At 39.0% G+C, this 24,102-nt stretch overlaps 1 protein-coding gene across 7 annotated transcripts in view; it reads right to left on the bottom strand.

Annotated features, from left to right (window-relative positions):
• The window catches only part of Mef2a (myocyte enhancer factor 2A), a 64,068-nt gene extending 41,929 nt beyond the window's left edge, over nucleotides 1–22,139 (bottom strand). For 3 of the 7 annotated variants that reach the window (XM_090321475.1, XM_090321471.1, XM_090321474.1), the window contains exons 1-4: nucleotides 21,512–21,609; nucleotides 20,829–20,856; nucleotides 6,785–6,869; nucleotides 1,413–1,604 (exon numbers count right to left, since the gene is read on the bottom strand). In XM_090321475.1, coding sequence (XP_090177601.1) covers nucleotides 1,413–1,466 — 54 coding nt within the window. In that variant the 5' untranslated portion in view covers nucleotides 1,467–1,604; nucleotides 6,785–6,869; nucleotides 20,829–20,856; nucleotides 21,512–21,609. Of the gene's footprint in view, nucleotides 1–1,412; nucleotides 1,605–6,784; nucleotides 6,870–20,828; nucleotides 20,857–21,511; nucleotides 21,611–21,987 lie in introns of those variants that run through there. The other 4 variants (XM_090321472.1, XM_090321477.1, XM_090321476.1 and 1 more) reach the window with 4 other exon arrangements.
• Nucleotides 22,140–24,102: the final 1,963 nt, after the last annotated feature.

Here is a 24,102-nt window from a genome sequence, read left to right on the forward strand (position 1 = left end):
CCTTGCATGGAGAATCATTCCTTTGGGATATAATCATTTTATTTACCTGGCCTATTTTATCAGCCTTCACAACGTGTCTGCATCTTACTGTATGGGCCTTTCTCCTTTGATAAACAACCTTCATGGGTGGAAATGGGCTTTCTTCCCATCTGTGGGCTAGTGTGCTTGCTTGCTCTACTAGCTGTTCAGTTGAGTTTTGTCTTATTCTACCTATGTTCAGATAAACGACAGCCCTGATGAAAGAACACATCTTCATGTTCTGTTTCAATTAAGTTCAGAATCTGCATTTCAAAACTTCTGCAGTGTTCTCACAGACAGGAACCCTCCCTCCACCTTCCTCCCCCCACCTCCTTTTTATCAGTTGTGGGTACTGAACTCTGGGCCTGGGCACTGTCCTGAGCTCTTCAGCGCAAGGCTACCACCTTACCCTTTGAGCCACATGCCACTTCTGGTTTTCTAGTGATTAACTGGAGATAAGAGCCTCGCAGACTTTCAGACTTTCATGCCAGGGCTGTCTATGGACCGTGATCCTCCTGAGTAACTAGGATTATATGTGTGAGCCACTGGTGGCCAGCTTAGCACCTCTCCTTCATGAACACGCTTCAAATGGTAGTTCATTTATGATAGTCTACAAAATTATTTTTTCTTTTTTTTATAAACCAAGGGGTCAGTAAACTTTATCTGAAAAGGCCAGAGAGCAAAGGCTATAACCCATATAGTCTTGGGGTAATGACTCAATTTTGTTGTAATGAAAAAATAGTCACATAAAATAAGGAAATGTATACAATCGTGTTCTAAATAAAACTTCATTTCAAAAAATAGGCAGCTAGCCTATGGGTCACAGTTTGCTCCAAACACAACCTTTGGTCTCATCATATATCATTATCATAATTATACAGAATTGATAAGGATTTACTGATACTGGTACTGAAAGTTTGTCCATCAAAACTGAGTTGTTACACATAAATGTTTTAGAAATATGTGTAATATTGAATTTAAAAATCAACAACAAACTATTGTCACTATTTCTAAGTTAACCAGAAAGTGTAACTGATAAGAACACATTCACTTTAGCTAGTTTAGAGTTTGCTAATAAGGAACATAGAGATAATCTGAAAATAATAAATATAATAATAATATATAATAAATATCAGACTAACAATCATGCATACCATAATGTATCAACTGCTAAATATCCTATGAAAAATCTATGCTATTGGTAAGAACTATAGTGATTTGACTTTCTGCCTGTCATCTACATAATTTCTGTAATACAAAGTGCCTTTAATGCACAGAATGGTCAGGTATAATCTTATGATTATAGAATTAAAAATTAAAGAAAACATGAACCATTCTATCTTGTGTTTTAAAAAAATCTATATCAATTAAGTAAATTAAAATTTTTCATTTACCTGCCGGTTCCTTTCATCCATTATGCGTGTGATTTGGATTTTCTTCCGCCCCATTTTCAGTCACCCTTCTTTCCTTATATTCCAAATATTTAATTCAAAAATTAATTTTCTTCAATACCCTAATGCATCGTATACAGCTTCTATTGTTTCAGTTTCTAATCCAAGGTCTACAGCTGAAATTTTCTCTAAGATCTAAAAGAAAACACAGATTAGATTTCAGTTTCTGTAAATTTAATCTAAAACAAAATATAGATTAGAAGATTTCAGTTCTGTAAAGTTTAAGAATCATCAAAATGTTATACAAATTTTAAATCTACTTTTATAGCACAAAAGCAGACAGCATTACTAGTTTTGATTTCTGAGTAGAGATCATTAGTAAGTTGAAATATTATTAATTTTCCTCCTAAATATCTTTTGATAACTTTGTGCTCCTGGCTCTGGCTAAAGAAATTCAATTGCAATGTTGAGGTTTTTCTCAATAACATAGTAACTGAAACACTAGCAACATTACTAAGATTTTTCTATGTGAGAGGAATTTTTTAAAGTATATAAAAATCTTAACTCATTTAATCTTAACTAAAATCTATCAAGCTAGATCTAATTATCTCCACTTCATGAATAGGAATATTAAGATACAGAAAAGTTAAGAAATGTGCAAACAAAGAATAAGGGGTAGGCCCTGGGACAAGGGTTCTGGAAGTCTGGCTCCAGAACTTTTCTTAAACATCACAGCATATCCTTAAAAGTTTCTGATGGTCTTCTTGCCATGGTAACTAATGTGCATAGTCCCCAGCTACCTTTACAAACTGGAAAAGCCCCAAAGCCTCCAGCCAAATTACTCTTTGTCAGGCTATAGACTCTGGCAGAACTTTCAAATATACGCCTTTATATGAAAGACAATTTCTTTGGTAATTTAATAAACATCTCCTTATCAGTCATCACTCAGTTCAAGTATCATCTCCCTGATGAATCAAGCTGCTCTTGGTAGAATAAACTCTCTAACACCTTTCAGAAGAGAGAGATGGAAGAAAAAGAATATGAGAACATAAGCATATGAGAATAGGCGAACATGTAAATGTTACATTTTCAGTCCTTCAAGGATGTTTTATCCAGCTTATCCTTAAAACAGAATGACAACAATACAGAGTATAGTGCTCTGAATGATGCTTGTATTGCTTTAAGAAAAAAAAAGGATGACTAAAACCTCCGTAATAAAAATAACTACTTACGAAGAAATGAGAAACACTTTAAAAAGTGATAGGTCTACAGGCAATATTATTGAAATGTTTTCATGTGTAATATGTAAATCATACTGTGAAAATCTGATAAAATCTCAACAGGCTCCCCATGTTTTATCACTACCAAATGATCATCAGTGCATCCTTTCTTACTTGTCTTCCCTCATTTACTGTATTTTTTCATTCATGTAAGTGATGACTTATTGACAATTTAAAACCCATTAACTGATTACCTACTTACAATAAATTTACTCCCAAACACTGAATAAGGAAAAATAGTATGTGAGGGACATGATTCTTATTCACAGAGTTCAGAGTCTATAAAGAAGGCATCAAATAATTGTATAAAGGAGTTTGTACAATTCAAAAGTAACAAAGTTCACTTCTGACTCATATACAAAACTTGAGTATGAAGATCTACATGCCAAGCAGAGAGAATAGCATGCCCTGACGATCCAGGACATAAGTCAGTAAGAAACATCAGAGGAACTAAAAGATGGGACCCGAACAAAGAAGTCACTGTGATGTAGACCATTTGCTTCCTTAACAGGTTTGACCTACTCCAAATCGTGTTCTCTAACACATCATACCCTGACATTATAAAAACCTGTACTATAGAATTTAAGACAAATATCCACAAATTTCAAGTATCTAAGATCTATTAATGCTTGTAAGATATACACATTGTACGAGCTACCTTCCATTTTTTGCTAATGGATTACAAAACTATAGAGAGAGGAACTGAGAAAGTAGACTGAGTTTCTGAGAGATCTCCAAGTAGGGGAACAAAAATTAGTTACAGGGTCTGCCCAAGAGTACTGGCCCAAAGTACTATATCCTAGGCACAGAGATAAACCAGAAATAAAGACTAACACACATGGATGGAAGGAAAGAAGAGGTACAAACCATCTCAACCCAGATCAAATTAGAGGTAATTTGGACTAGTAAGGGTTATTAGTACAGCTACATATCAGTTGCAAAGGTAACAACCAGAATTGAAATTATCTTTTACCTATTTTCATATAAAATACCTAGAAAAAAATAACCAGCAAGATATAAGCAAAAATCCTAAGAATTAAAAATGGCATTAAAAACATATCTACAACAAATACACTGAGTACTGAAATAAGTTAACACTGTTCAAGAAGTTAAAAAACGATCTTTATAAACAAAAATAAAAATAGAAAAAGTATGAATCTGAAAGAAAATTAATTTATGGACTAGTTTAATAACAGACTAGGCACCACAGGGGAAAAAAACAACAACAAATCAATCACCCCAAAACACAGAAAAGAAGGAAACAGATTGAAATACAGAAAGATATGAGACATGGGATAAAAACATGGGATATGGAGAAAAGATCCAAAAATATATATGAATGGAGCTCCAGAAGGGGAAGGAAAAAATATGTCAGAGAAATATTTGAAGACGTAAGTTAAAATTTTTCAAAACAGACAGATTTCAAGTAAGGAATTTATAAAACCTCAAGTAAAATAAATATAATAAATACACTTAGGCTCATCAAAGAAGGATGCTGATCCCCCACAGAAAGATGGTCAGAGTAGGGCATTTGACCTAAAGACACAACAGTAAGATTCACACATGGCTGAGTTTTTCACATAATGAAGCCATAAGCCAGAGGAATGATATTGTCTAAGTGCTAGAGGTAGGGAAAGAATGCCAAACTAGAATTCTTTATCTGAGAAACAATAAAGCTAAAACAGACACTTTAAGGCAAAGTGAAGCAGAGCTGTCATCAGGAAACAATGGACCAACCTCTTCAAGTGGAAAGAACGTATCAGGACAATCAACAGGGTGAATAAATAACTAATGAAAGAATATTAACAAAATACCAAAACACTATTTTGAAAGATTTATTACAATGTACAGAGAAAGAGTAGATAACTGGAAAGGGTAGCTATGGAGTTAAAGAATGCATTTGCTAATCACTGGGACAACTACTGGAAGAACCATAAAAATATGGGTAGTCACAATAAAAGGAGAAAAATATAGATTAATAAATAATCCAAAGGCAAGAGATATAAATAGAAATCAAACAAGGAGGTGAAGATATTTCATCCAAACATGTAAAAACCAAATCCAATCATGATTATAAGACTACATCTTAAAAATGAGGACGAAAATGAATAGAAAGGCAATTCACCAGGAAGACACAATTCTAAATTTAAGAGCACCTAATAACATATCTAATCACACTCATAACCAAAATCAGATATTCTGTGCAAAAATCCTAACAAAAAGTTTATCTGCTACTTAAGCAGGAAAAATTTTATCATTACACATTACAACAATCCCTAATCACTTTTCTTTTAAAATTTAACTGCGACATAGGAAATGCTCACTTACAGTAGTCAATTATCATGGTTATGATGTAAAATGCTGCCTGGTGCCAGTGGCTCATGCCTGTAATCCTAGCTACTCAGGAGGCTGAGATCTGAGGATCGAGGTTCAAAGCCAGTTCTAATGCAAAAGTCCCGTGAGACTCTTACCTCTAATGAACTACCAGAAAGCCAGAAGTGAAGCTGTGGCTCAATGTAGTAACGGGCTAGCCTAGTGCTGAAGAGCTTGGGGACAGTGCCCAGGCCTGGAGTTCAAGCCCCATGACTAACAAACAACAACAAAAAAAAAGGACGTGAAATGCTCGCTATATGACTTTATGCCAATAGCTTTTTTTTCCCCCTCTATTCTACAATTTCTCAACACTTTTTGTATCCTCTATAAACCAAAACAAAAGTAAGGGCTAAACATGAATGACAATTAGAAATGTGTTCAAGAAAAACACATGTCAAACAATGAGCCAATTTTTTTCAATGTATTAACACATCTTGCTAATTGCAGCTACATCAAAGATGCATGCTTTTGTTTCCTGACTCAGTACACTTATAAAAACATTTACACATGATGCCAACATTCTACCAATTGTACAAGGAACGGAATGTGTGAAATTTCCCATACAGAAGACTGTTGAAAAATTGTACTGAATTTTGAAGACATAAAATTATACTCTTCCTACCAAAGGAACAAAAGGCACATGGTATCCTTAATATGTGGCTATTAGATCCAAACAGTACAAGAGCAAGGACTCAATATTGGCATACCCAATGCTATGGACATGGTATTGGAAATATAAACATAACTACATAGACATAAAAACCTATGACTCTATAGACATAATGTTTTATTTCATAAATTAATATGTATCTATGATATACAAACCCTTAGCCTAATTTTGATTATGTTCTAAAAACTAAGTGCCAGTGATTGTATATAGAGATTCCCTTCTTGAACACTTGTTTGTTAAACATGTCATTTGAAATGTGATGTAAAAATCAATGTTAATAAATTCCTTAATAAAAAAAATTATACTCTTCCTAAATCAAGTTCAGCTAAAAAAACATGAGCTCAGCTAAAAGTGCTCCATGAAGCTCCAGCTCCAAAATCCATCTCCAGTAAAAAAAACTGGGCTGCAGAGGCAGTTTAAGTGGTAGAGAGCCAGCTGAGCAAGGAAGAAGCACAAGCACAACCTTGAGATCAAACCCCACTGGGAAAAAGAGATTGCAAGTCTAAATATAATAGGCCAAAGCAGTCTAAGGCATGAGTAAAAAAGCAAATCCTAAGAAACAATGTTGCCCAATAACTGTGGCAAACTCCAAATTTCAACTCCTAAACTAGGACAGACTTACAGGGAAATTCTGAATCTGACATGCTATGGTCTACTATAGATCTCTTTAGAACATCTTCCTTCGAAGAAATACTTGAATAGCTCCCAAGTGAGTCACTATTATTTTGCAAGTACAACCAACAGCCACAGAAAGCCCACCATGAATAAGACGTGCTACATTGGGAGGGCCAGTGGAGGAGGCAGCACCCAGGATTCCCCTAACTTAAAAGTTTAGTGTTATCTCAGCAGTGTCAGACAAAGGTAAGAGTGGCCACCATATAGTACTATACATTTCAAATGGACTTTACAAATTTCCCTAATTGATCTGCAGTGAACTCCAAGATAAAATTCTGATTTCTATGATCCATGATGACAAAAACAGTTTGATTTTGAGATAACATCTTCCACTGTGTTTCTTTACTCCATAACATGGAAAAAGGGAAATGTCTTACTAGAAATAAAGTATCAGCAAAAGTGCTCTGAGCGACGATCCCTGAAGAAGCAGGCTCTTTGTTCCTTTTTCACAAAATACAATTCCTTAAGAAGGAAAAAAAAATGTGATGGATTATTGTTTTTGACTCTAAAGGAGAATTAAAAATACATTCTATTATAAAACTCTTGCACTCAACATCATTCTTGGCAGACAGCATCATAAAAACTTGTTGAGACAGAAAATTAAGCTGGTAAAGTCATTTGTTTTACTTAGCTGATAAAATTAAATGTCTCTAAGACACTTTTTTGTGAAGTATTACTTAAATGTTCGGTAATACGCGTACTACAAGATTAAAAAAAAACTGGGCCCTATTTTTCTATCTTCTACATGATATATGCTTGTATTTATCTATACTGTCTGTACAGTATAGATAAAATGCTTATTATAATAAGAATTTTCAACCAGTTGAAAATGTTTATTATCTCATTCAGAAAACTGTTACCAGGTCAAAAATTTTTATCAAAATATGTCTGTATGCCAAAACATATACTTTCCACTATCTTTAAGAGAATAATAAGTTAAAATGAATGCAGAATGACCAAAATAAACAGAAAATTATTCACCATCAACAATTCAGGCTCAAAAAAGCTGCATTGATTAACAACCCCAAGAATCTGGTGTATACATTAACAATCCAATCACTTTACATTTCTTGCTTAGACTGAGCAGGGAACTTGGTTAGAAAGGAAAAGGCAGTAAATGATATCTACTTCTCCTCACCCCAAGCAGGATCAATATTCCACTGCTAACAGCTATAATAATACATGACAGCATGATTGAGCAACTCAACCAATCTCCAAGTAAATCTGCTTTATCAAATGAAAATAGGTATACGTTCTCCAAAGAAAATTAAGAACTTGGTTCACCAGGGTTAACTGCTATGACACTATAATTTTATTTCTATCAGGAAAAGTCTTTAGGGGGAACATAAACTGCCAATTTTCTTTTTATATTAACGCAGTATTAAAAGCATTAAAATACATACAAACAAGTACTTTTTGTTTTTGCAAGAGTAAAAGGATACTTCTTAAAAAAAAAAAAAGTCCAGGGGCCGGGAAGTTTGGCCTAGTGGTAGAGTGCTTGCCTAGCATGCACGAATACCCGGGTTCGATTCCTCGGTACCACATACATAGAAAAAAGCCGGAAGTGGTGCTGAGGCTCAAGTGGTAGAGCTCTAGTCTTGAGAAAGTCCAAGGACAGTGCTCAGGCCCTGAGCCCAAGCCCAAGACTGGCAAAAAAAAAAAAAAAAAAAAAAGTCCAAATGCAGCTTTTACTCTAATTATGAGCCAGTGAATCACACGCCTGCAATCCTAGCTGCTCAGGAAGCTGAGATCTGAAGGATCATAGTTTAAAACCAGCCAAAGCAGAAAAGTACACTAGACTCCATCTCCAAAACAGGGAGCAAAAAATCCACGCAGGAGGAGGGCTAAAGTAATCTAGTGTCAGCCTAGCCAGTTGTCATACAACTACAGCCAGCTGCCATAAAATTTCATGTAACTAAACCTACAAACTTTCTGCTACTCAAGAGTAAGACAGGTATCTCTCTCTCTTGGAGAGCACCCATACTGTTAAGAATGTGTCTCCTCTTTTCTGCTAGTGTCTGCTTTTTGTCATCTGCTTGCCTGCTTGCTTCTTTACTCAATAAAGCTCTGCCAAGTTTTCTTACCATAAAAAAAAAAGGATAGCTTACACCTCTGTAACCACTACCCTCTATCCCTCTAACTTTTTATCTACATCACTGCTAACTGGACCATAAGCTGTAACTTCATTTAAATTTTTACCTGTGCCTGAAAATGACCTCCCTTTGTTCCTTAGTTCAAGGACATTTTCCTATGACTCCATCCCTGAGAGTTTTAGCATAATCATTTTTTCAAAAATCACAAGTTTTGCAGGTCTGAACCTCCTCTCAATGCTGTGTATCTTTTTTTTTAATTAAAAGAAGAAAATTTTGTTCTTTTTTGTGGTACTAAGGCCTAATCTTAGAGCTTCATACTTGTAGGTAGGTACTCTACACTTGATCCACAGTTGCAGTCTTGTACCTTGTTCATTTTTATTGCTTTTGTGCCACTGCTGGGACTTGAACTCAGTGCCAGCCTATTATCCCTGGGCTTTTTGCTCAAGGTTGATTCTCTACCACTTGAGCCACAGCTTCACTTTCAGCTTTTGGGATTAATTGGAGATACAGATTTTCTTGCCTGGGTTGGCTGTGAATCTCAATCCTTAGATCACAGCCTCCTGAGTAGCTAGGATTACAGACATAAGCCACCTGTGCCTTGCACTTTGTTCATTTTTATATCAGGAATAGCCAGCCACTATCTGGCATACAATTCAACGCAATATATTTTTTAAAAATCCATTTACTGAGAATCTAATAAATATCAGGCTCTTTCCTAAGTGTTAAGCACAAGTTTCTATCTTTATTAGTGACCTATGGAGCCAGAGAACAGTAACATAAAATTTGTAAGGAATATACAATACACATGGTATGTTAACAAAAAGCCCTTAAGAAAAAATACATAAATCAAGCAGGAAAGAAAATACAGAGAAAAAGATCCAAAATTATAGAAAAGGTGTTCGGGGAGACACTAATTTAGCAACAACTGCAAATAGGGCAGAAATAGTTCAGTCTTATGTAGGTAGAATAAAGCCACCCACTAATTGCTTTACATATATTATCTGATGTATGGCCAGAACTTCCTTACTACCCCATTATTACTCTCATGAGGAAACTGAAGTCATAAAGTAACAATTTCTCAAAGTTATACAACTAGTAAAATGGTGAGGCACAGATTAGAATCCAGACATTATTCTAACTGCTATGCATAACTATAACTGAGTGAATAGGTTCCTTGAATAAAGTAAACAAGAAAAGAATACCTACTTAAGCAAAGCTCAAGAAGGTCAAAGCATATCTCAATCTCAGGGGACCAATATACTCTAGCATCTTCAGATCCATATTACATATCAATACTTATAGATGGCAGGTACCATACCAAATAAAAGACAGCTACTATAAACAAAATATTAGAAATACTGATAATCTCAATATCCCAAGTATATTTTTAAGTTTCTACATGACCAAGTTATGTAAGAAATATCACAACCACCTGCATAAACATATGAACTAAGAAAAAATATATATGTATATGAATAGACATAATTTCTTCTCTGAAGAAATTATGGCATCTTTTCTATGCTAATGAGATGAGGCTAGTGATTAGAGGATCCTATGGTTAAGAACTTCTGGATATGTACACATCAGTCACCAGGAAGATCAAGGCATGATTGATTATAAGAACCACAAAAATCTAACACATTCCAATTCAGGTTTCCTCTGAGGTGGGAGAGAAGCTAGAGATTGAGTGGATCACTAATGGCCAAAGATATAATCAACTGTACTTACATAATCAAGCCTCTCTAAAAATTCAACAGGACAACAGCTGGAGGGCTCCAGGGAAAAAAGAAAACTTTGCACTCCTCCCCATATACCATGCCCTATGCATCTCTTCCAACTAGCTGTTCGCTGCCTTCTTGGAACTACTCTTTTTTTTTTTTTTTTTTACCATCTCCTGAGACCCATACTTCAAAGATCCAAAATCAGAAATGTTTGAGCACCGTGACCTGACATGATATGTTACTGTCATGTGACAGGCACATGCAAAATACTGGGTAAAATTACCTTCCAGCTATGTGTAAGGTATGTATGAGACCCCATTCTCAAAGTTTCTCATTATGTACATGCAAATATTCTAAAATTTATGGAAATTTTTCTTAATGTTTAGAATCAGAAGAAGCCTCAGAAGGTCTTTTAGGAGTGAAACTCTTGAAGCTCACAGAGTAAAAATGGTGTTTAAGAGTAAATCCAAAGTACTAATCTATCTACTGAAAAAACAAACAAACAAACAAGAATACCTAAACTAGTGGAAAAATGAGAAGAATTATGTGTTCTTTCAGAAGTCATATAACACTTCTGCAGTCCTGATTTAAACCTTAAAAGAAAAGGAGGTGGCTTCAGGTTATCCTTATAATATGCCCTTTGCTTGAATACTGATATTCCTTCTTCAGGAAGAGCATCAGGGGAAATTTATAGCTATTGCCCGAAGAATTACACATTACCCTACTACCCGTTATATTTACAATATGCCTCTGCACAGTTGTGACTACTTCGCTACTATAAAAGTCCACTGTAGTATATTTTGTGTGTCTACACACACTGTTTTACCTACTTTATTTTATAGTATGATGGCATACACCTATAATCCCAGCTGCTTCAGAGGTGGACACTGAGGATCAGTTTGAATCAGTCTAGGCAAAAGGTTGAGACCCCTATCACAATGAACAAGTGTAGCATAGCAGAATCCTACTGACACCAAAGGACATGGGCAGGAAGATATTAGGACAAAGTGATAAGCCATTATTTCAAATAGAATAAGACATATGCACACAAGTATTATTAAATATTAAAATCACTTTGAATTGGAATTCTAAAAACTAAAAAATATAAATGGACAAAAATAAGCACTTAAAATTGCTGACTGAATTCAGACAAAAAAGTGGGAAAAAGGGGCTGGGAGTTTGGCCTAGTGGTAAAGTGCTTGCCTAGCATGCACGAAGACCCAGGTTCAATTCCTTGGTACCACATACTTAGAAAAAGCTAGAAGTGGTGCTAAGGCTCAAGTGGTAGAGCTCCTTGAGAAAAATCCAAGGACAGTGCTCAGGCCCTGAGCTTAAGCCCAGGACTGGCAAAAAAAAAAAAAAAAAAAAAAAAAAGTAGGAAAAATACAAAATTATTACTACAGACATTATCACAGAGGGGACTGACTCCTGAGCTACAAAAGCACAGACATTATGAGGCATAAGCCTTATCCACAACTGGTTCATCTAATTTCTGATCTTTTCTCCTATTACTTCACAATGACTCACAAGCCTTAACACTTGGAGGATAACTATATAAATATATAAATAAATGTCGTAGCTTTTTCATAGTAAGGTGCATCAGTTTAACATGTTTGAAATCATGCTACTGATTTAATAAGGTTTATTAAGTTCTCTTTTTTTCCTTTTAACCTTTACAAACTTTAAAATATTGTTTCAGTAACATGGCTGATTCTCTGAACCATGTGGTTTTCACAGCAGGAGTTTTTACAGCATAGGGACTTTGGGGGTTTGAACTTTGGGGCTTCTTAGATTGTGAGGTAGACACTTCACCACTTAAGCCACACCTCTAGTTATTTCTGACACAAAGTTTAACTTTTTCTCCATGCCAGCCTGATCTCTGATTCTGTTTACACTTCCCACTGAAGCTTGATGACAAGCACACACCATCAGGCTCAGCTTTCTCTGTAGATGCGAGGCATCAAGAACACTTTTGCCTGGGTTAGTCTTGAAACGTGATTCTCCTGATCTCTGCCTCCCAGAAGCTAGAATAACAGGTGTGAACCACCAGCACCTGGCTAGCACTGCAATTTTTAGGAGCACATATCCTGTGTTACAAAGCTGAACATTGGTATGTGTATATATGTGGTCAGTATACAAGCAAGTGTTTCTTAGCTCCATCTGCTTAGCAGACCTAAGGGAAAAAAAACAATGCCACTGTAGCAACGACCACTCCTAGCATCAGATCTTGGTTTTTAAATTAGAAATTAGAATAGGTCAAAACATCTCCCAAAGATATGTGGCAACTATAAAAGCTAAAACTGACTTTATAGAGAAGAAACCAGCAAACACCACCTTAACTAAGTGATCAGATTCACATTACCAGTAACAAGATATGGACAGCATAAACCCCCTGATATAAGATACCTTCCAAGCCAGGTGTCCAGGACTATAATCTTAGATACTCAGGAGGCCTGAGGTCTAAGGATCTAGGTTCCAGGCCTAGGCACTGTCCTTGAGCCAATGTTTTGCTCAAGGTTACTGCTCTACTACTTGAGTTATGGCTCTACTTCTGGATTGTTTTGCTTTGTTTTTTAAATAGCTTATTGGACATAGGAACCTCCTGGGTTTTCCTGCAAGGGCTTCAAATGGCAATTTTCAGATTTGAGTCTACTGAATAGCTAGGTTTATAAGCGTGCCACCAGCATCCAGATCCAATGGGCTTTTAAACCAGTATTACACCAATATTACTTTCCGGGTTTTGACAATTACATTACAGTTATGGAAGATGTCCAACTTTAGAGGAAGCTAGATGAAGAGTAGTCATAAGCATTCTATACTATTTTGCAACTTTTTCCATGTCTAACACTAATAGCAAAATTTTAATATTCTTTTATTAAGAATATTTTTACAAGGAACAAGTACAGTATTGGTCTGGCTTATATAAAACTTACTAATGACAATTCCTATGGCAATTCAGAATGAGTCAATGACATAGGATCCCATCATTTTGGTCCAATGCTAATATTCAATTACTGAGGAGAGCAGATAAGCATTACAGCTGAATTGTTAGTAGAGACATAAAGTGGCACTGCAGAGTTGTTCAAAACACTACTGTTTGGTGATCACTTAAAAATGAATGAATGCATAAGGTGAATCAAAAGGTCTATTGTATTTGTCGTATAAAGTAATCATTACACTATTTACTATCATTTTTGCATATCTACTATTTTCACAATTTTAGGCACTGTTAAGAATATTTTTAATATTTCAGGCAGTTCAGTCACTATAACATGCAGGCAATTAAATAGCTCCTGATTAGTTTAGGAAAAATGTTTTTATCTGGGCTTTCTTTGTTAAGACAGTATTACTGAGAATGTAACATTTAAGATTTTCATTTTTATTTTCCAAGACCAAATACAGAATACCTTGAGGCTGCTTGTCACGGCAAACTTGTCTGTGCAATTTTCTCACAGATAAACCCTCTCACTTCCCTGACCACTTGAAACCTTCACCTTCATTTATCTTCAAACACCCATGCCTAGGCCATTCCTAGGCCAGGTCACTGCCAGGATCTGTTGCCCATCTACTAGTAAAGTGGTATTTTCCACTCACCAATGACATCTTTGCAAAGTATTGTCACAGACTCCTCACTGATCTCTCCAATCTGCTCTGTCATGCTTCCTCACTTCCCCAATAGCTGAAGCCATCAACTTACTCATTGCCTCCTAATCATTTCTTTCACCTTCAACATATAGCCCATCACTGGAATCCTGTAATTCTACCTACTACACAACTCGAATCCATCTCTTCCTCCAGTCACCCTATCATTACCATTGTCCAAGCTACCTTACGATTTTCAAATACCTTAACATCTTCTTAACCATTTTAACTTACAAGTAATTCTCCACAATGCAACTGGATTGTCTTTTCTTTTTTCTTTTTTTTTGGGGGGGGAGCAGTTTTGAGGATAGAATCCAGCTATAACCCCAGGCCAACCAGCATTATCTTTTCAAAAAATTTACTCTCAAGTTTATGACAACTCCTTTCACATAGTTTAAGAGCTCTTCATGATCTAGTCCCTTTTCAGCCTCATCTTTCTCTGCCCTTTGGTGCCTGCCAACTTTTGCATTTCCTCTTCACAAAGCTTACGTCCAATCCACTCTCCAGGCTTCATTGAGCACTGAGCAAGATATTCCTGGCCTCCCTGACACTGGGTTAACTGCTCCTTGTACAGTGCATTCTGTACTGTATACATGAAGCACACATTAAAATCAAGCAACCAAATCAAAATTTGTTACAAACACGCATATAGCTAATACTCCCAGTCTCAGTGAGGAAAGCTAAGCTTTACTCACAGGTATGCCACAGCATCCATCTCAGTGTACCAAATAAATAAGGTTGTGAAGACTAAAGGGAAAACAGCAAAATAACACAATAGTTACAAGGAATTTGAACCCAATGAATGCTTCCTGATCAAGATAAAATACCTCTCTTGCTATACATTGTGCCATCTAATTTTACTTTTTAAAAAATGTAATGTTACTGGTGATGGGCATGGTTGTACAAGGCTGTAATGGCCCCTACTTAAGAGGTTAAGGTAGGAAGATCACAATCTGAAGTCCTCTATTTAAACAAACAAACAACAAAAATTATGGCCAAAAAATGGCTGGAGGCATGGTCCAAGTGGCAAAGTACATGCTTACTACTTGATTGATTTCTGACCCTAGCGCGCACGCACACATGCACACACACACAAAATCATGTAATTAGCTATAGAGCTTGTAACACAGAGCTTTTAAAAGTGGATCTAGATTTACTTTATAATTAGAATGATATTCAGAAAGGTGATTACTTTCTAAAGAAAAAAACACCAGCCTCTTGTTTTGCACTCTTACCCCTTCCCTCCCCTTGCATCCCTTCCATGCCTCCACCTTGTGCAGGCTGGCAGTATACTCTCCCTTCTTTTTTCTGTCTGGTTAAAAAAAAAAGAATAAAACAGGAAAACAGCCACAATGAGGCATTTTGATGCTCTTTACTTAGATATGGTAATTTCAGGAATTAGATTAAATTTTATAGTTGCAAAAGTGTGAAGGTTTTCATGTCTTCTAAGATAGCAAAGTTATTTCAATCAGGAATGATCAACTCACTTAAAAGAAAGGTCTCCACAAAATTAACTGAAATGCTTTAACAAACAGAAGAATATTTAATTTTTCTAATAAAGTAATAAAGATAACAGTCAATGTTGTAATAATATGTCAAAAACAACATATGGCTATCAACCACTTTAAGGCACACTGGGACAAACTTTCTGAGTAGGCAAAGAATTATAAAATAGAATTGGACTCCCAAAAAGCTAAAATGAATTTTGGAATACACAACCACTGCAGAATAGAAGAATCAGGTAGAACTGGTTAATTAAGATTAACACTTTGAAAAACATCTTCTTAGGAATTCTGAATGTGTAAAGAGAAATTATAAACTACTATCTAGGGAATCAGCATAAACTCAACATTTCTTAGCTTGAGACATGAAAATGGTCCTAAAACAATGCAACTTCAGTATCAACAAAATACCAATTATCTACTAACCAGGTCTTGGTTACTTTATACTCTTAACCAATTTAAAAAAAAAAAAAAAAAAAAAAAGACCTTCGAGTAATGGCTGTTTCTAGAACAGTAGCAGGAAGAATCTGATCAGCCTGGGATATCTAATTTTTTCCAGAAAGCAAGGAAGTACTCCAAAAATGATGAGAACATATCAAAACAACCAATGAATTAAGTTGAAGGAATTCCCATGGACCAAATCTGGGTTAATTTGAAACAGCAAAATGAAGACATAGATAACAGAAAATGACCTATTTAATAAGAAATGGTCTATAAATTCATATTGATATCAAATAAACAAATCAGAAAGAAAATTTCTTCACAACAAAATACCAACTAAATAATATACAGAAATGAAGGGAAAGCATCAGGGGCAACCATGGTATTACGTATTAACTGACAGAAGCAAGCAAGCATCATCAATAAATACTAAAACTATTTGGTGAACATTTAGAGGCAGACAGGTATCTATATTGTCTCCAAGACATTCAACCATAACAAAGTGGACACAGTGACACTATTTATAGTGGAGAGAACCATCAGGCAAAACTTGAACTGAGAGTTCCAGGTAACATTACCAGCATGGTCTGGGGGTTCTATGTCGGAGGGCATGTCATGACTAACATGGGATTTCTGCCCCAAAAGCACAGCTTGAATGCAATTGCAAAGACGTAAAAAGATCAGTCCAAACTGCCAAACTAGGAGACAAAGGATCCATACTCTATTACTGTCAGGAAAGACCAAAAACAGGCTGAAAAACGGTTTCAGATTTAAAAAACACAACAGCTATAACAAGTAAAATGCAAGGTATATAATAACAGAATTGGGACTTCTTTAATTCGATTAAAGAATATTACTGGTTCAATTGGAGAAATTTCATTATAAACTGCATCTAATAGTATCAATATTAAATTTCTTAACCCTACTACACTGGGATTATATAAGAACACATCACTGGTCTTAAGACCATACCAGATGAAGCATTTAGGTATAAACTTACTATCAAATAATTTAAAAATTATTGGTTCAATAATTTAAAAAACAAAAACAGGAAAAGAAAGAAGTAAGGAAGAAAAAGAGAAGGCAAAGAGAGGCCTAGATATTAGACATTAAAATACAATATATGGTATGCTCAGTGATATTCAGTACTGTTTAATATAGTCTCCTCATTAGCAATGTATACAGTTCATTAATTAATACAACATTTCAAGCCATTCTTGTACATGCATCTAAGATGTTTTGCCTTGGGTGATTTGTGTAATTTTAACTAATCATGAACCTTTCCGACACTCCAGAAGATACAATCAAAGGAGTTTCAAACCGTAAAGAATTTTTCCCAACTTTGTGTCCACTTTGCAAACATAAAAAGCTTTTATATGGAGTGATAATGCCAATATAAAAATATAAAATCTAGCTTCAGGCATATGGGAGTTTGTTCTACTATTCTTGCAAATATAAGTTAAAAAAAAAAAGTCTCCCCTTCATAATCCATGCCATCATGTTAGGTTTAACAGCATTAACTAAAAGGTTTTCAATGTCAAAATAAACGTTTTGCTAAAGTAGTATTCAATTTGCAAATGGAATATATTCTGGAGACCATCTGTAAATCAGCTGCTCCAAATGTGTAAAATTTCACTATCACAAAGGACTGTTAGGGTCCTTATGTTGGCCGCAAAAGTTCCTCGCTATTAGCAATACAGCTGAATTAGCAGTGTGCTCAGGCAGTGGACTAAGCTGTATTAAACTGGAAACTTTCTAAGGTAACATATAAAATCAGCTGGATACGCTGAGGGAAGTAAATGGGAGTAGGATTTTGGCTAGTAAGGAACAACAAGGATAGACATTTCAAAGTGGAGATGGAGCCCTTACATAATGGTCAAACAGTAATTAAGAAGGTAAAACAGAATTTCAGGAAATACCACCAGCACTCGGAATTCCTTCCATTATAATGTTGATGAAAACATGCTAACACATCCTAAAATGCTTAAGACTTATTATCTAAGAAGTGTCTTCGTAATGTTTAAAGTCTGGTTTGGGTCTCCGGTTATTTCAGTTGATCTGAGCCACTTCTATGCGTTTCAAGGTTTCCTGAGAAATCACTCATTATCATTACCCTGAAGACTGAACAACCAATGGTTTTGGCTTGCTGTTTGCAAGCTAATCTCTTGACAGAGGAACAAGGACTAGCTGGAGAAAAAGGTGTCAATTATAATACTCTGTACTGTAAAACAATCAACATTTTTTTTTTTTGCCAGTCCTGGGCTTGGGCTCAGGGCTTGAGCACTGTCCTTGAACTTTCTCAAGGCTAGCCCTCTACCCCTTGAGCCCCAGCACCACTTCTGGCTTTTTGCTATGTATGTGGAGTACCGAGGAATTGAACCCAGGTCTTCGTGCATGCTAGGCAAGCACTCTTCCACTAGGCCAAACTCCCAGCCCCTTAACTAAACATTTTGTGTACAATCTGACAATGAATTTAAAAAGGACTTCCTGACAGAATCCTTTTGGTCACAAACAAATCCCTACTGGGATATATCATCTTCACAGAAAGCAGGAGATGAAAAGCATACAGAGGTGGAAAGAGATTGTCAATATGAATTTTGTACACTAAGCCTCAGGCTGTGAGCTAGAAACTTCAACACTCACTAGCTCATTTAAATTCTAACACTGCCACAGGGTATACCTTGCAATTCCTCCACATTTTACAGCAGGTATTTTGTAACTTTGATGGTAGAGTGGGGCTTCTATCTCAGTCAAGTCTGCAAAATCAAGCAGACTTCCTAACTGACAGATTTCCTTATTTACATTTTTTTTTAACTATTTAAACATTAAGAAAGCACTCTCTTCTAAATTTACTGATGTCTGCATACTTTATGTTTCATCTGGATAAGGTAAATTTTCAACTTACAAGATATTATTCTCATTGCCCATTCACAAAAAAAGGCCAAAACACTAGACTGCAACATTCAGATATACCTTGTCTATCTTTGAAAACAAACACTGAGAGAATATCTGACTACAAAACAGAATATTTAAAATTCTCCCCCAAAATCCATGATCATTACTGCTATGTTAAATTAAATTCCTCTTGCTAGAACAAAAGCAGCAAAGAGAAGGAAGAAGAGAGCTTTCAAAACTGACTAGCATGCTGCCTTTCCAATAATAAATTTGCTTATGGCTTCCTGCTCCTAAGCCAGAACACAAATCTAAGATTTAATTACACTACCTCAAACTTTAAAAAAAATCATTTGCTAATGAACATTTCCATAATTACTAACCAACCTCAGAAACAATTCAATGTTTCTCTCTTTGGTAGTCTGACAATTAAAGGATGACACAGCTATTACTTGAATATTTGCAAAAATATTAACTTGTATTGCATTCTAAATGGAAAATACAAAACTGTAAGAACTCGTTCTGAAAAAATACAGCATCAACACTTGAAATAACATCTTAAAAAGATTATATCTAATTACACTTACAAAAAAATCTTTTGTCACACATAGCATTATGAAAACATAAAATCTTGGGGGGGTGTGGGAGGGGGGAGGGAAATGGGTACCAAGACATGTGAAAGGGTATCAATGTATGTGAATTAATGCACCTTCTATCTGGCAAATATCATGTAACCCTTTTACTAATTACAATAAAAAAAAAAGAAAACATAAAATCTCTATACAGGAGAGATAGAGAAAACAGAAAAGGGTGGCATGGATCAAAATGCATTGTACTCATAAACTGCCAAGATTCACTGAAACCCCTTTCTCTGTACAACAACTTAAATATAACAAACACCCGCCTCATAATTAAAACAAAACTTCTGATAGGACTAGTTAAGTGCAATTAATTGTAATTTTAACACCTTTGTTATAATGTGAAAATGGCTAAAATTCATAGTGTAAGTTAAATGAAATTAGTAAGCAAATAACTGTTTAGAGAGGTCATTATTATTCACAAGAACTGACTGCTTTAGTAAATAAGTATCTTTGAGAAGCATTCTTCCAAGAGAATTATTAATGTAGAGTCTACAACAATCAAACTAGTAGCTTTAGCTCTTCTGGGTATTTTCATTATTATAATTTCACTATCTCGGCTTTTGCAACAACACTCACTGAAAATTAAAAGTGACTCCCGTGTCGGTGATTGCATCACCATATACGATGAAAGCTAACCTCACTGTCTAATACAACAGGCACGTGCCTAGCAGTACCCCATTTATATAAACATTGCATTTAATATCAACTCTAATTTAAATCGATACCTGCTTTGGTGAAAACACTAACTCTTCCCCTGAAACGAACAGTTGCCTTTTACAGGAAAATAAACGACAAAGCTCCCCAAAAACAACTAAGTACAAAAGCCCTAGAAACACAATACAGTTATTTTTACCCTCACTTCCTAAATCCACATCATTAAATGTCATTTTAATATATTCTTTTTAAAAACCCATATTGTTTACTTTTTTTCCACAGCCTGTTCAAGTCCTGCCAAGGTAACATAGTTTTTTTTTTTACCTGACAACTACAATACTTAGGAGTTGCCAAAACAACACAGCTGGATTCTTAAAGGGAAAGTCCTCTTCTCCAATGTACATCTAATGATGGTTTAGAGCGCCTCATCTTATAGTAATAGACAGAGACTGGAACGCAGGGGGGGAGGGGGGAAGGAAACCATCTACGCTACAAACGCGAAGACCTCTTTAGGCAATATTAGTTTAAAATAAGTGTATTATCCTCAACACGTCCCAGCAGGGCTTTCTCAACAGCACACGGTTATTGGCATCCCATCCTCGGCGTAAACTCGAAATGCACATTAACCACCACCAAGTTGGATTCAATCTGCACATGAATTACCCCCCCCCACACACACACACATACACACACACCCCCACCTCCAGGAATGCCACACACTTAGGAAATCTCTCTTCAGATCGGGTCTGACCAAGGAAACTCTACAGTTACCACTTCCACCAGGTTTTTAATAACATTCCACCAATGAATAAACCTCACACGGAAAAACGCTCACCTTTTCCCAAATGTGTCTGCACTGACACCTATTAAAAAAGAAAGAAAGAAAGAAAATATATATTTTTTTAAATCCTCACTGTTCAAGTGCCCTGAAACCATCAGGGGGAATCCATCCTGGCAGCCCCAGATCCAGGCCTGGCACCGGCCGGCGTCCCGCACCCCGCAGGTGTCCTCTCCCCCAAAACGTCCCACCCCGCGACCACACAAGTGGGGAACTTGTTCAAGTCCAGCCACCACGGCCGGAGCGCCCCTCGCTCGCCCCTCCACTCGGGGGAGGCAGGGGAGGAGAGGGTGGAGGGGGGCGGTCAGTCCGTCCGGGGAGACCCCTGGCCGGGCTCCGGAGCAGCCCCCCCCCCGCGCGCACCCCGGGAACTCCGGCCGCCCCGCCCCTCCTCGACCCCCGCCCCGCGCGGCCGAGCCCCCCGAGCCCCCCCCCGGGCCCGCCGCCCCCCGCCGCCGCCTCCCCCCTGGCGTCCACCCCGACCTCCCCCCTGCACCCCGTCCCGACTCCGCCTGGTCGTGGGGTTCCCGGAGCTGCTGTCCTCTCCTCCCCCCCGCTCCGCCCCGTCCCCTGCACCCCCCACCTCAGCCGGGCGCCGCCACCTCACCGGGCCACCGCCCCCCTCCGGCACCACTGCCACCCCGGTGGGGAGCGCCCCGCCGTCCGCGGCCTGAGCTCACCGTGTCTCCGGCGCCGCTGGCGGGCTCCCGGACACACACGCACACGCCGCAGCCCGGGCCGCGCGCCGCCCGCCCGCCGCCCGCCGCCCGCCCGGAGCCGCCGCCGCCTCCCTCCTCAGCCCGGGCTCGCCGGGACAGCCGCGCACGGATCCCCACACCGGGGCTATTTTTAGGAGACAGGCCGCGGCCGGACCGGAACTCGTTCTTGGCGGCGCGCATGCGCGCTGCGCCCCCGCGCCCGTGTCCCTCCGCCGGCCTCGCGCCTCGCCCGCCCCTCCCCCCAGCGGTCTCCCGGGAAGTTCCTTTATCCAGGGATGATTTCTCCTCTTGGTGGACTCTAACAGGGCTCGGCATTTGAAAGACGGCCATTCAGGCAGAGGTGTGGGAAGCAAGCCTTCATTCCGGAAGGACGTGAGGGACGGACTATGTTTTGTTTTTTTTTTCCCTCCGGGTGGGTGAGGAAGGAGACGGATCACCCGCCACAGGAAGGAGGTGACGGCGGTTTGGCGCCGGTGCTACAAGGCTGGAGCTCGCTGGAGAGATGGTGTTCTCCTGGAAGGGATACTGGTCACTTGACAGGAGCCTCGGGCGCCTCCTAGGGCGGGGCGGCCCCTGGCGGCGTCGATCCCTCCCGCCCCCGCCGCCACTGCTTCCCTGACCGGCCCCGCGGGAGCAGGAGCCGAGAGCTGCTCCAGTGACGCGGAGCTTGACCAATAGCCACGCGGGGGCCCTTGGTCTCAGCCAACCCGGGACGCCGGGAGGCGGGGGTTAGGCCCTCGGGCGGGGCCTCCGTCTGGGGGCGTGGTAGGGTTGCAGGGGCGGGGCCTCACTCATGAGGGCGTGGTCTTGTTGCAGGGGGCGGGGCCTCGGCGGGGTGTGCGGTCCAGCAGTCGTCCTGGGGCCGGGTGCCCACCGTGTGCCCTTCCCCGCGGCCTGGGAGGTCCCCGCGGAGCTGCGGGGCCAAGGCCACCTCCCCGCCATCAGATCGCTCTTGGTTTCCGCAGATTTCGGCTGCACCTGGTCACCCTCCCTGGGCAAGATCAACGTGGAACCCACCCCACCCCACCCCAACACGCATGATGCCTGGAGAGCCACCGCTTGGCTGGTCCTGGGTCCGAGATCACAGGGCCTGGAGGAGCTTGGAAAGCCAAGGACATCTTGAGGTTCCACCAGCCAGTCTCTCCCACGTCCCAGGAAAAGAGGCAACCTGCCTGACTTCGTTATTAATCACAGTGTGCCTTTAACACTGAATGATGTTGATGACCATTTTGCAAAATGGAATCCCATGTCTTTCTCCTCACATCCTCGGGAAGTTGATGTCAGGGGTTGGTGGTCCATTTTACAGATGAGGAGAGGGAAGCTAAGAGCCAGGTGAACGATCAGGTCACTGGACTTCGGAGGAGGGCCCCGAACACCCGAGCGCTTGGCGTACTGATTTCTCTGGAAGAAGGGCAAAGGCTGGGAACTGTTGTGTTTGGGGTTAGTTTTGTGAGAGGTCTTTAGGTGCTGAGCGGTGCCTAATCTTTGCTTCCTGAAAGCTCTCACCTCTGGACATGCTCTCTGCATCTGCACCCAGAAGTGCCTCTGTAACAGGAAACCAAGTGGCCATTTTCACTGGGAGATAGGAAATTCAATCCTGTGCAGACTGCTTTGAAACTGAGTGGCAGGGATGGACGAGCCAGATGCAGAGAGGCTGTGGGTAGAGGAACCGGGAAGTTACAAAGGAAGCTGGAGCCTCTTTCCTTGCACAAGGACAAACAGACCAATGTGCTGGGGAGAGTCCAACACCAAGACTACCAGACACTGAGAAGTAAACGCAGAGCGCTGCTCAGAGCCCTAAATCAATGTCCAGTGGGGTTCAGGGAGAGAAGCTGTATCTTCCCCCATAACCCTTTAAAAGACTAGACTCCAAGGATTTTAAAACACATTAAAATTTAGTGTAAATCAGCAAGTCCTGTTTAAAAAAAAAAAAAAAAGGCTGCCAGAAACTGTGGAGCCAGCTGGATTTGGCACCTCTGCTCTAGAAAAATAGGACACATTTGATATATATTTTTTTTCTTTCAAAGCCAAGGTTCTGGGGTGAAGGATGAGGAAAGGTTCCTCCTCCCGAGGAGAAGAAAGAAGACCCTGAAGACAGGCTTCCAGAAGTAATTTCACCCTCACTTGGCTTCACTCCAGCACCCACTAGAAGATGAGCTTTGAGCAACACAAAGACCCAGCCTAGACTGCCCACCACCACATAGTCCATCCCAGAAGGCAGGCAGAGAACATGGCCATAAATCCAGCCAAGGCAGGAATGAAGAGTATTTGAATAGAAGGAAATTAGGGAGGAAGAAAAGAAGGAGGGAAGGTGGGGTCTTAAATTCTGGAACACAACTATAATCAAATACATGAGCAGAGTACAATCAACTGTTATTTATAGTTTAAGTAACTAATATTAGGAAGTCATGACAGCCTTGGTTCAGACCTTGAAAATCTACTCCTAAATTCAACATCCTCTGACTTCCAGAGTTCAGTCGAGAAGGGACATGTACTGTCTGCTTGGATGGAACTTCTGAGACACACCATGAGTCAGTCCTCCTAGTCGATCT

The sequence above is a fragment of the Megascapheus bottae genome, chromosome 30 (assembly GCF_031878675.1).
Source record: "Megascapheus bottae isolate mThoBot1 chromosome 30, mThoBot2.hap1, whole genome shotgun sequence".
Lineage (NCBI taxonomy): Eukaryota > Metazoa > Chordata > Mammalia > Rodentia > Geomyidae > Megascapheus > Megascapheus bottae.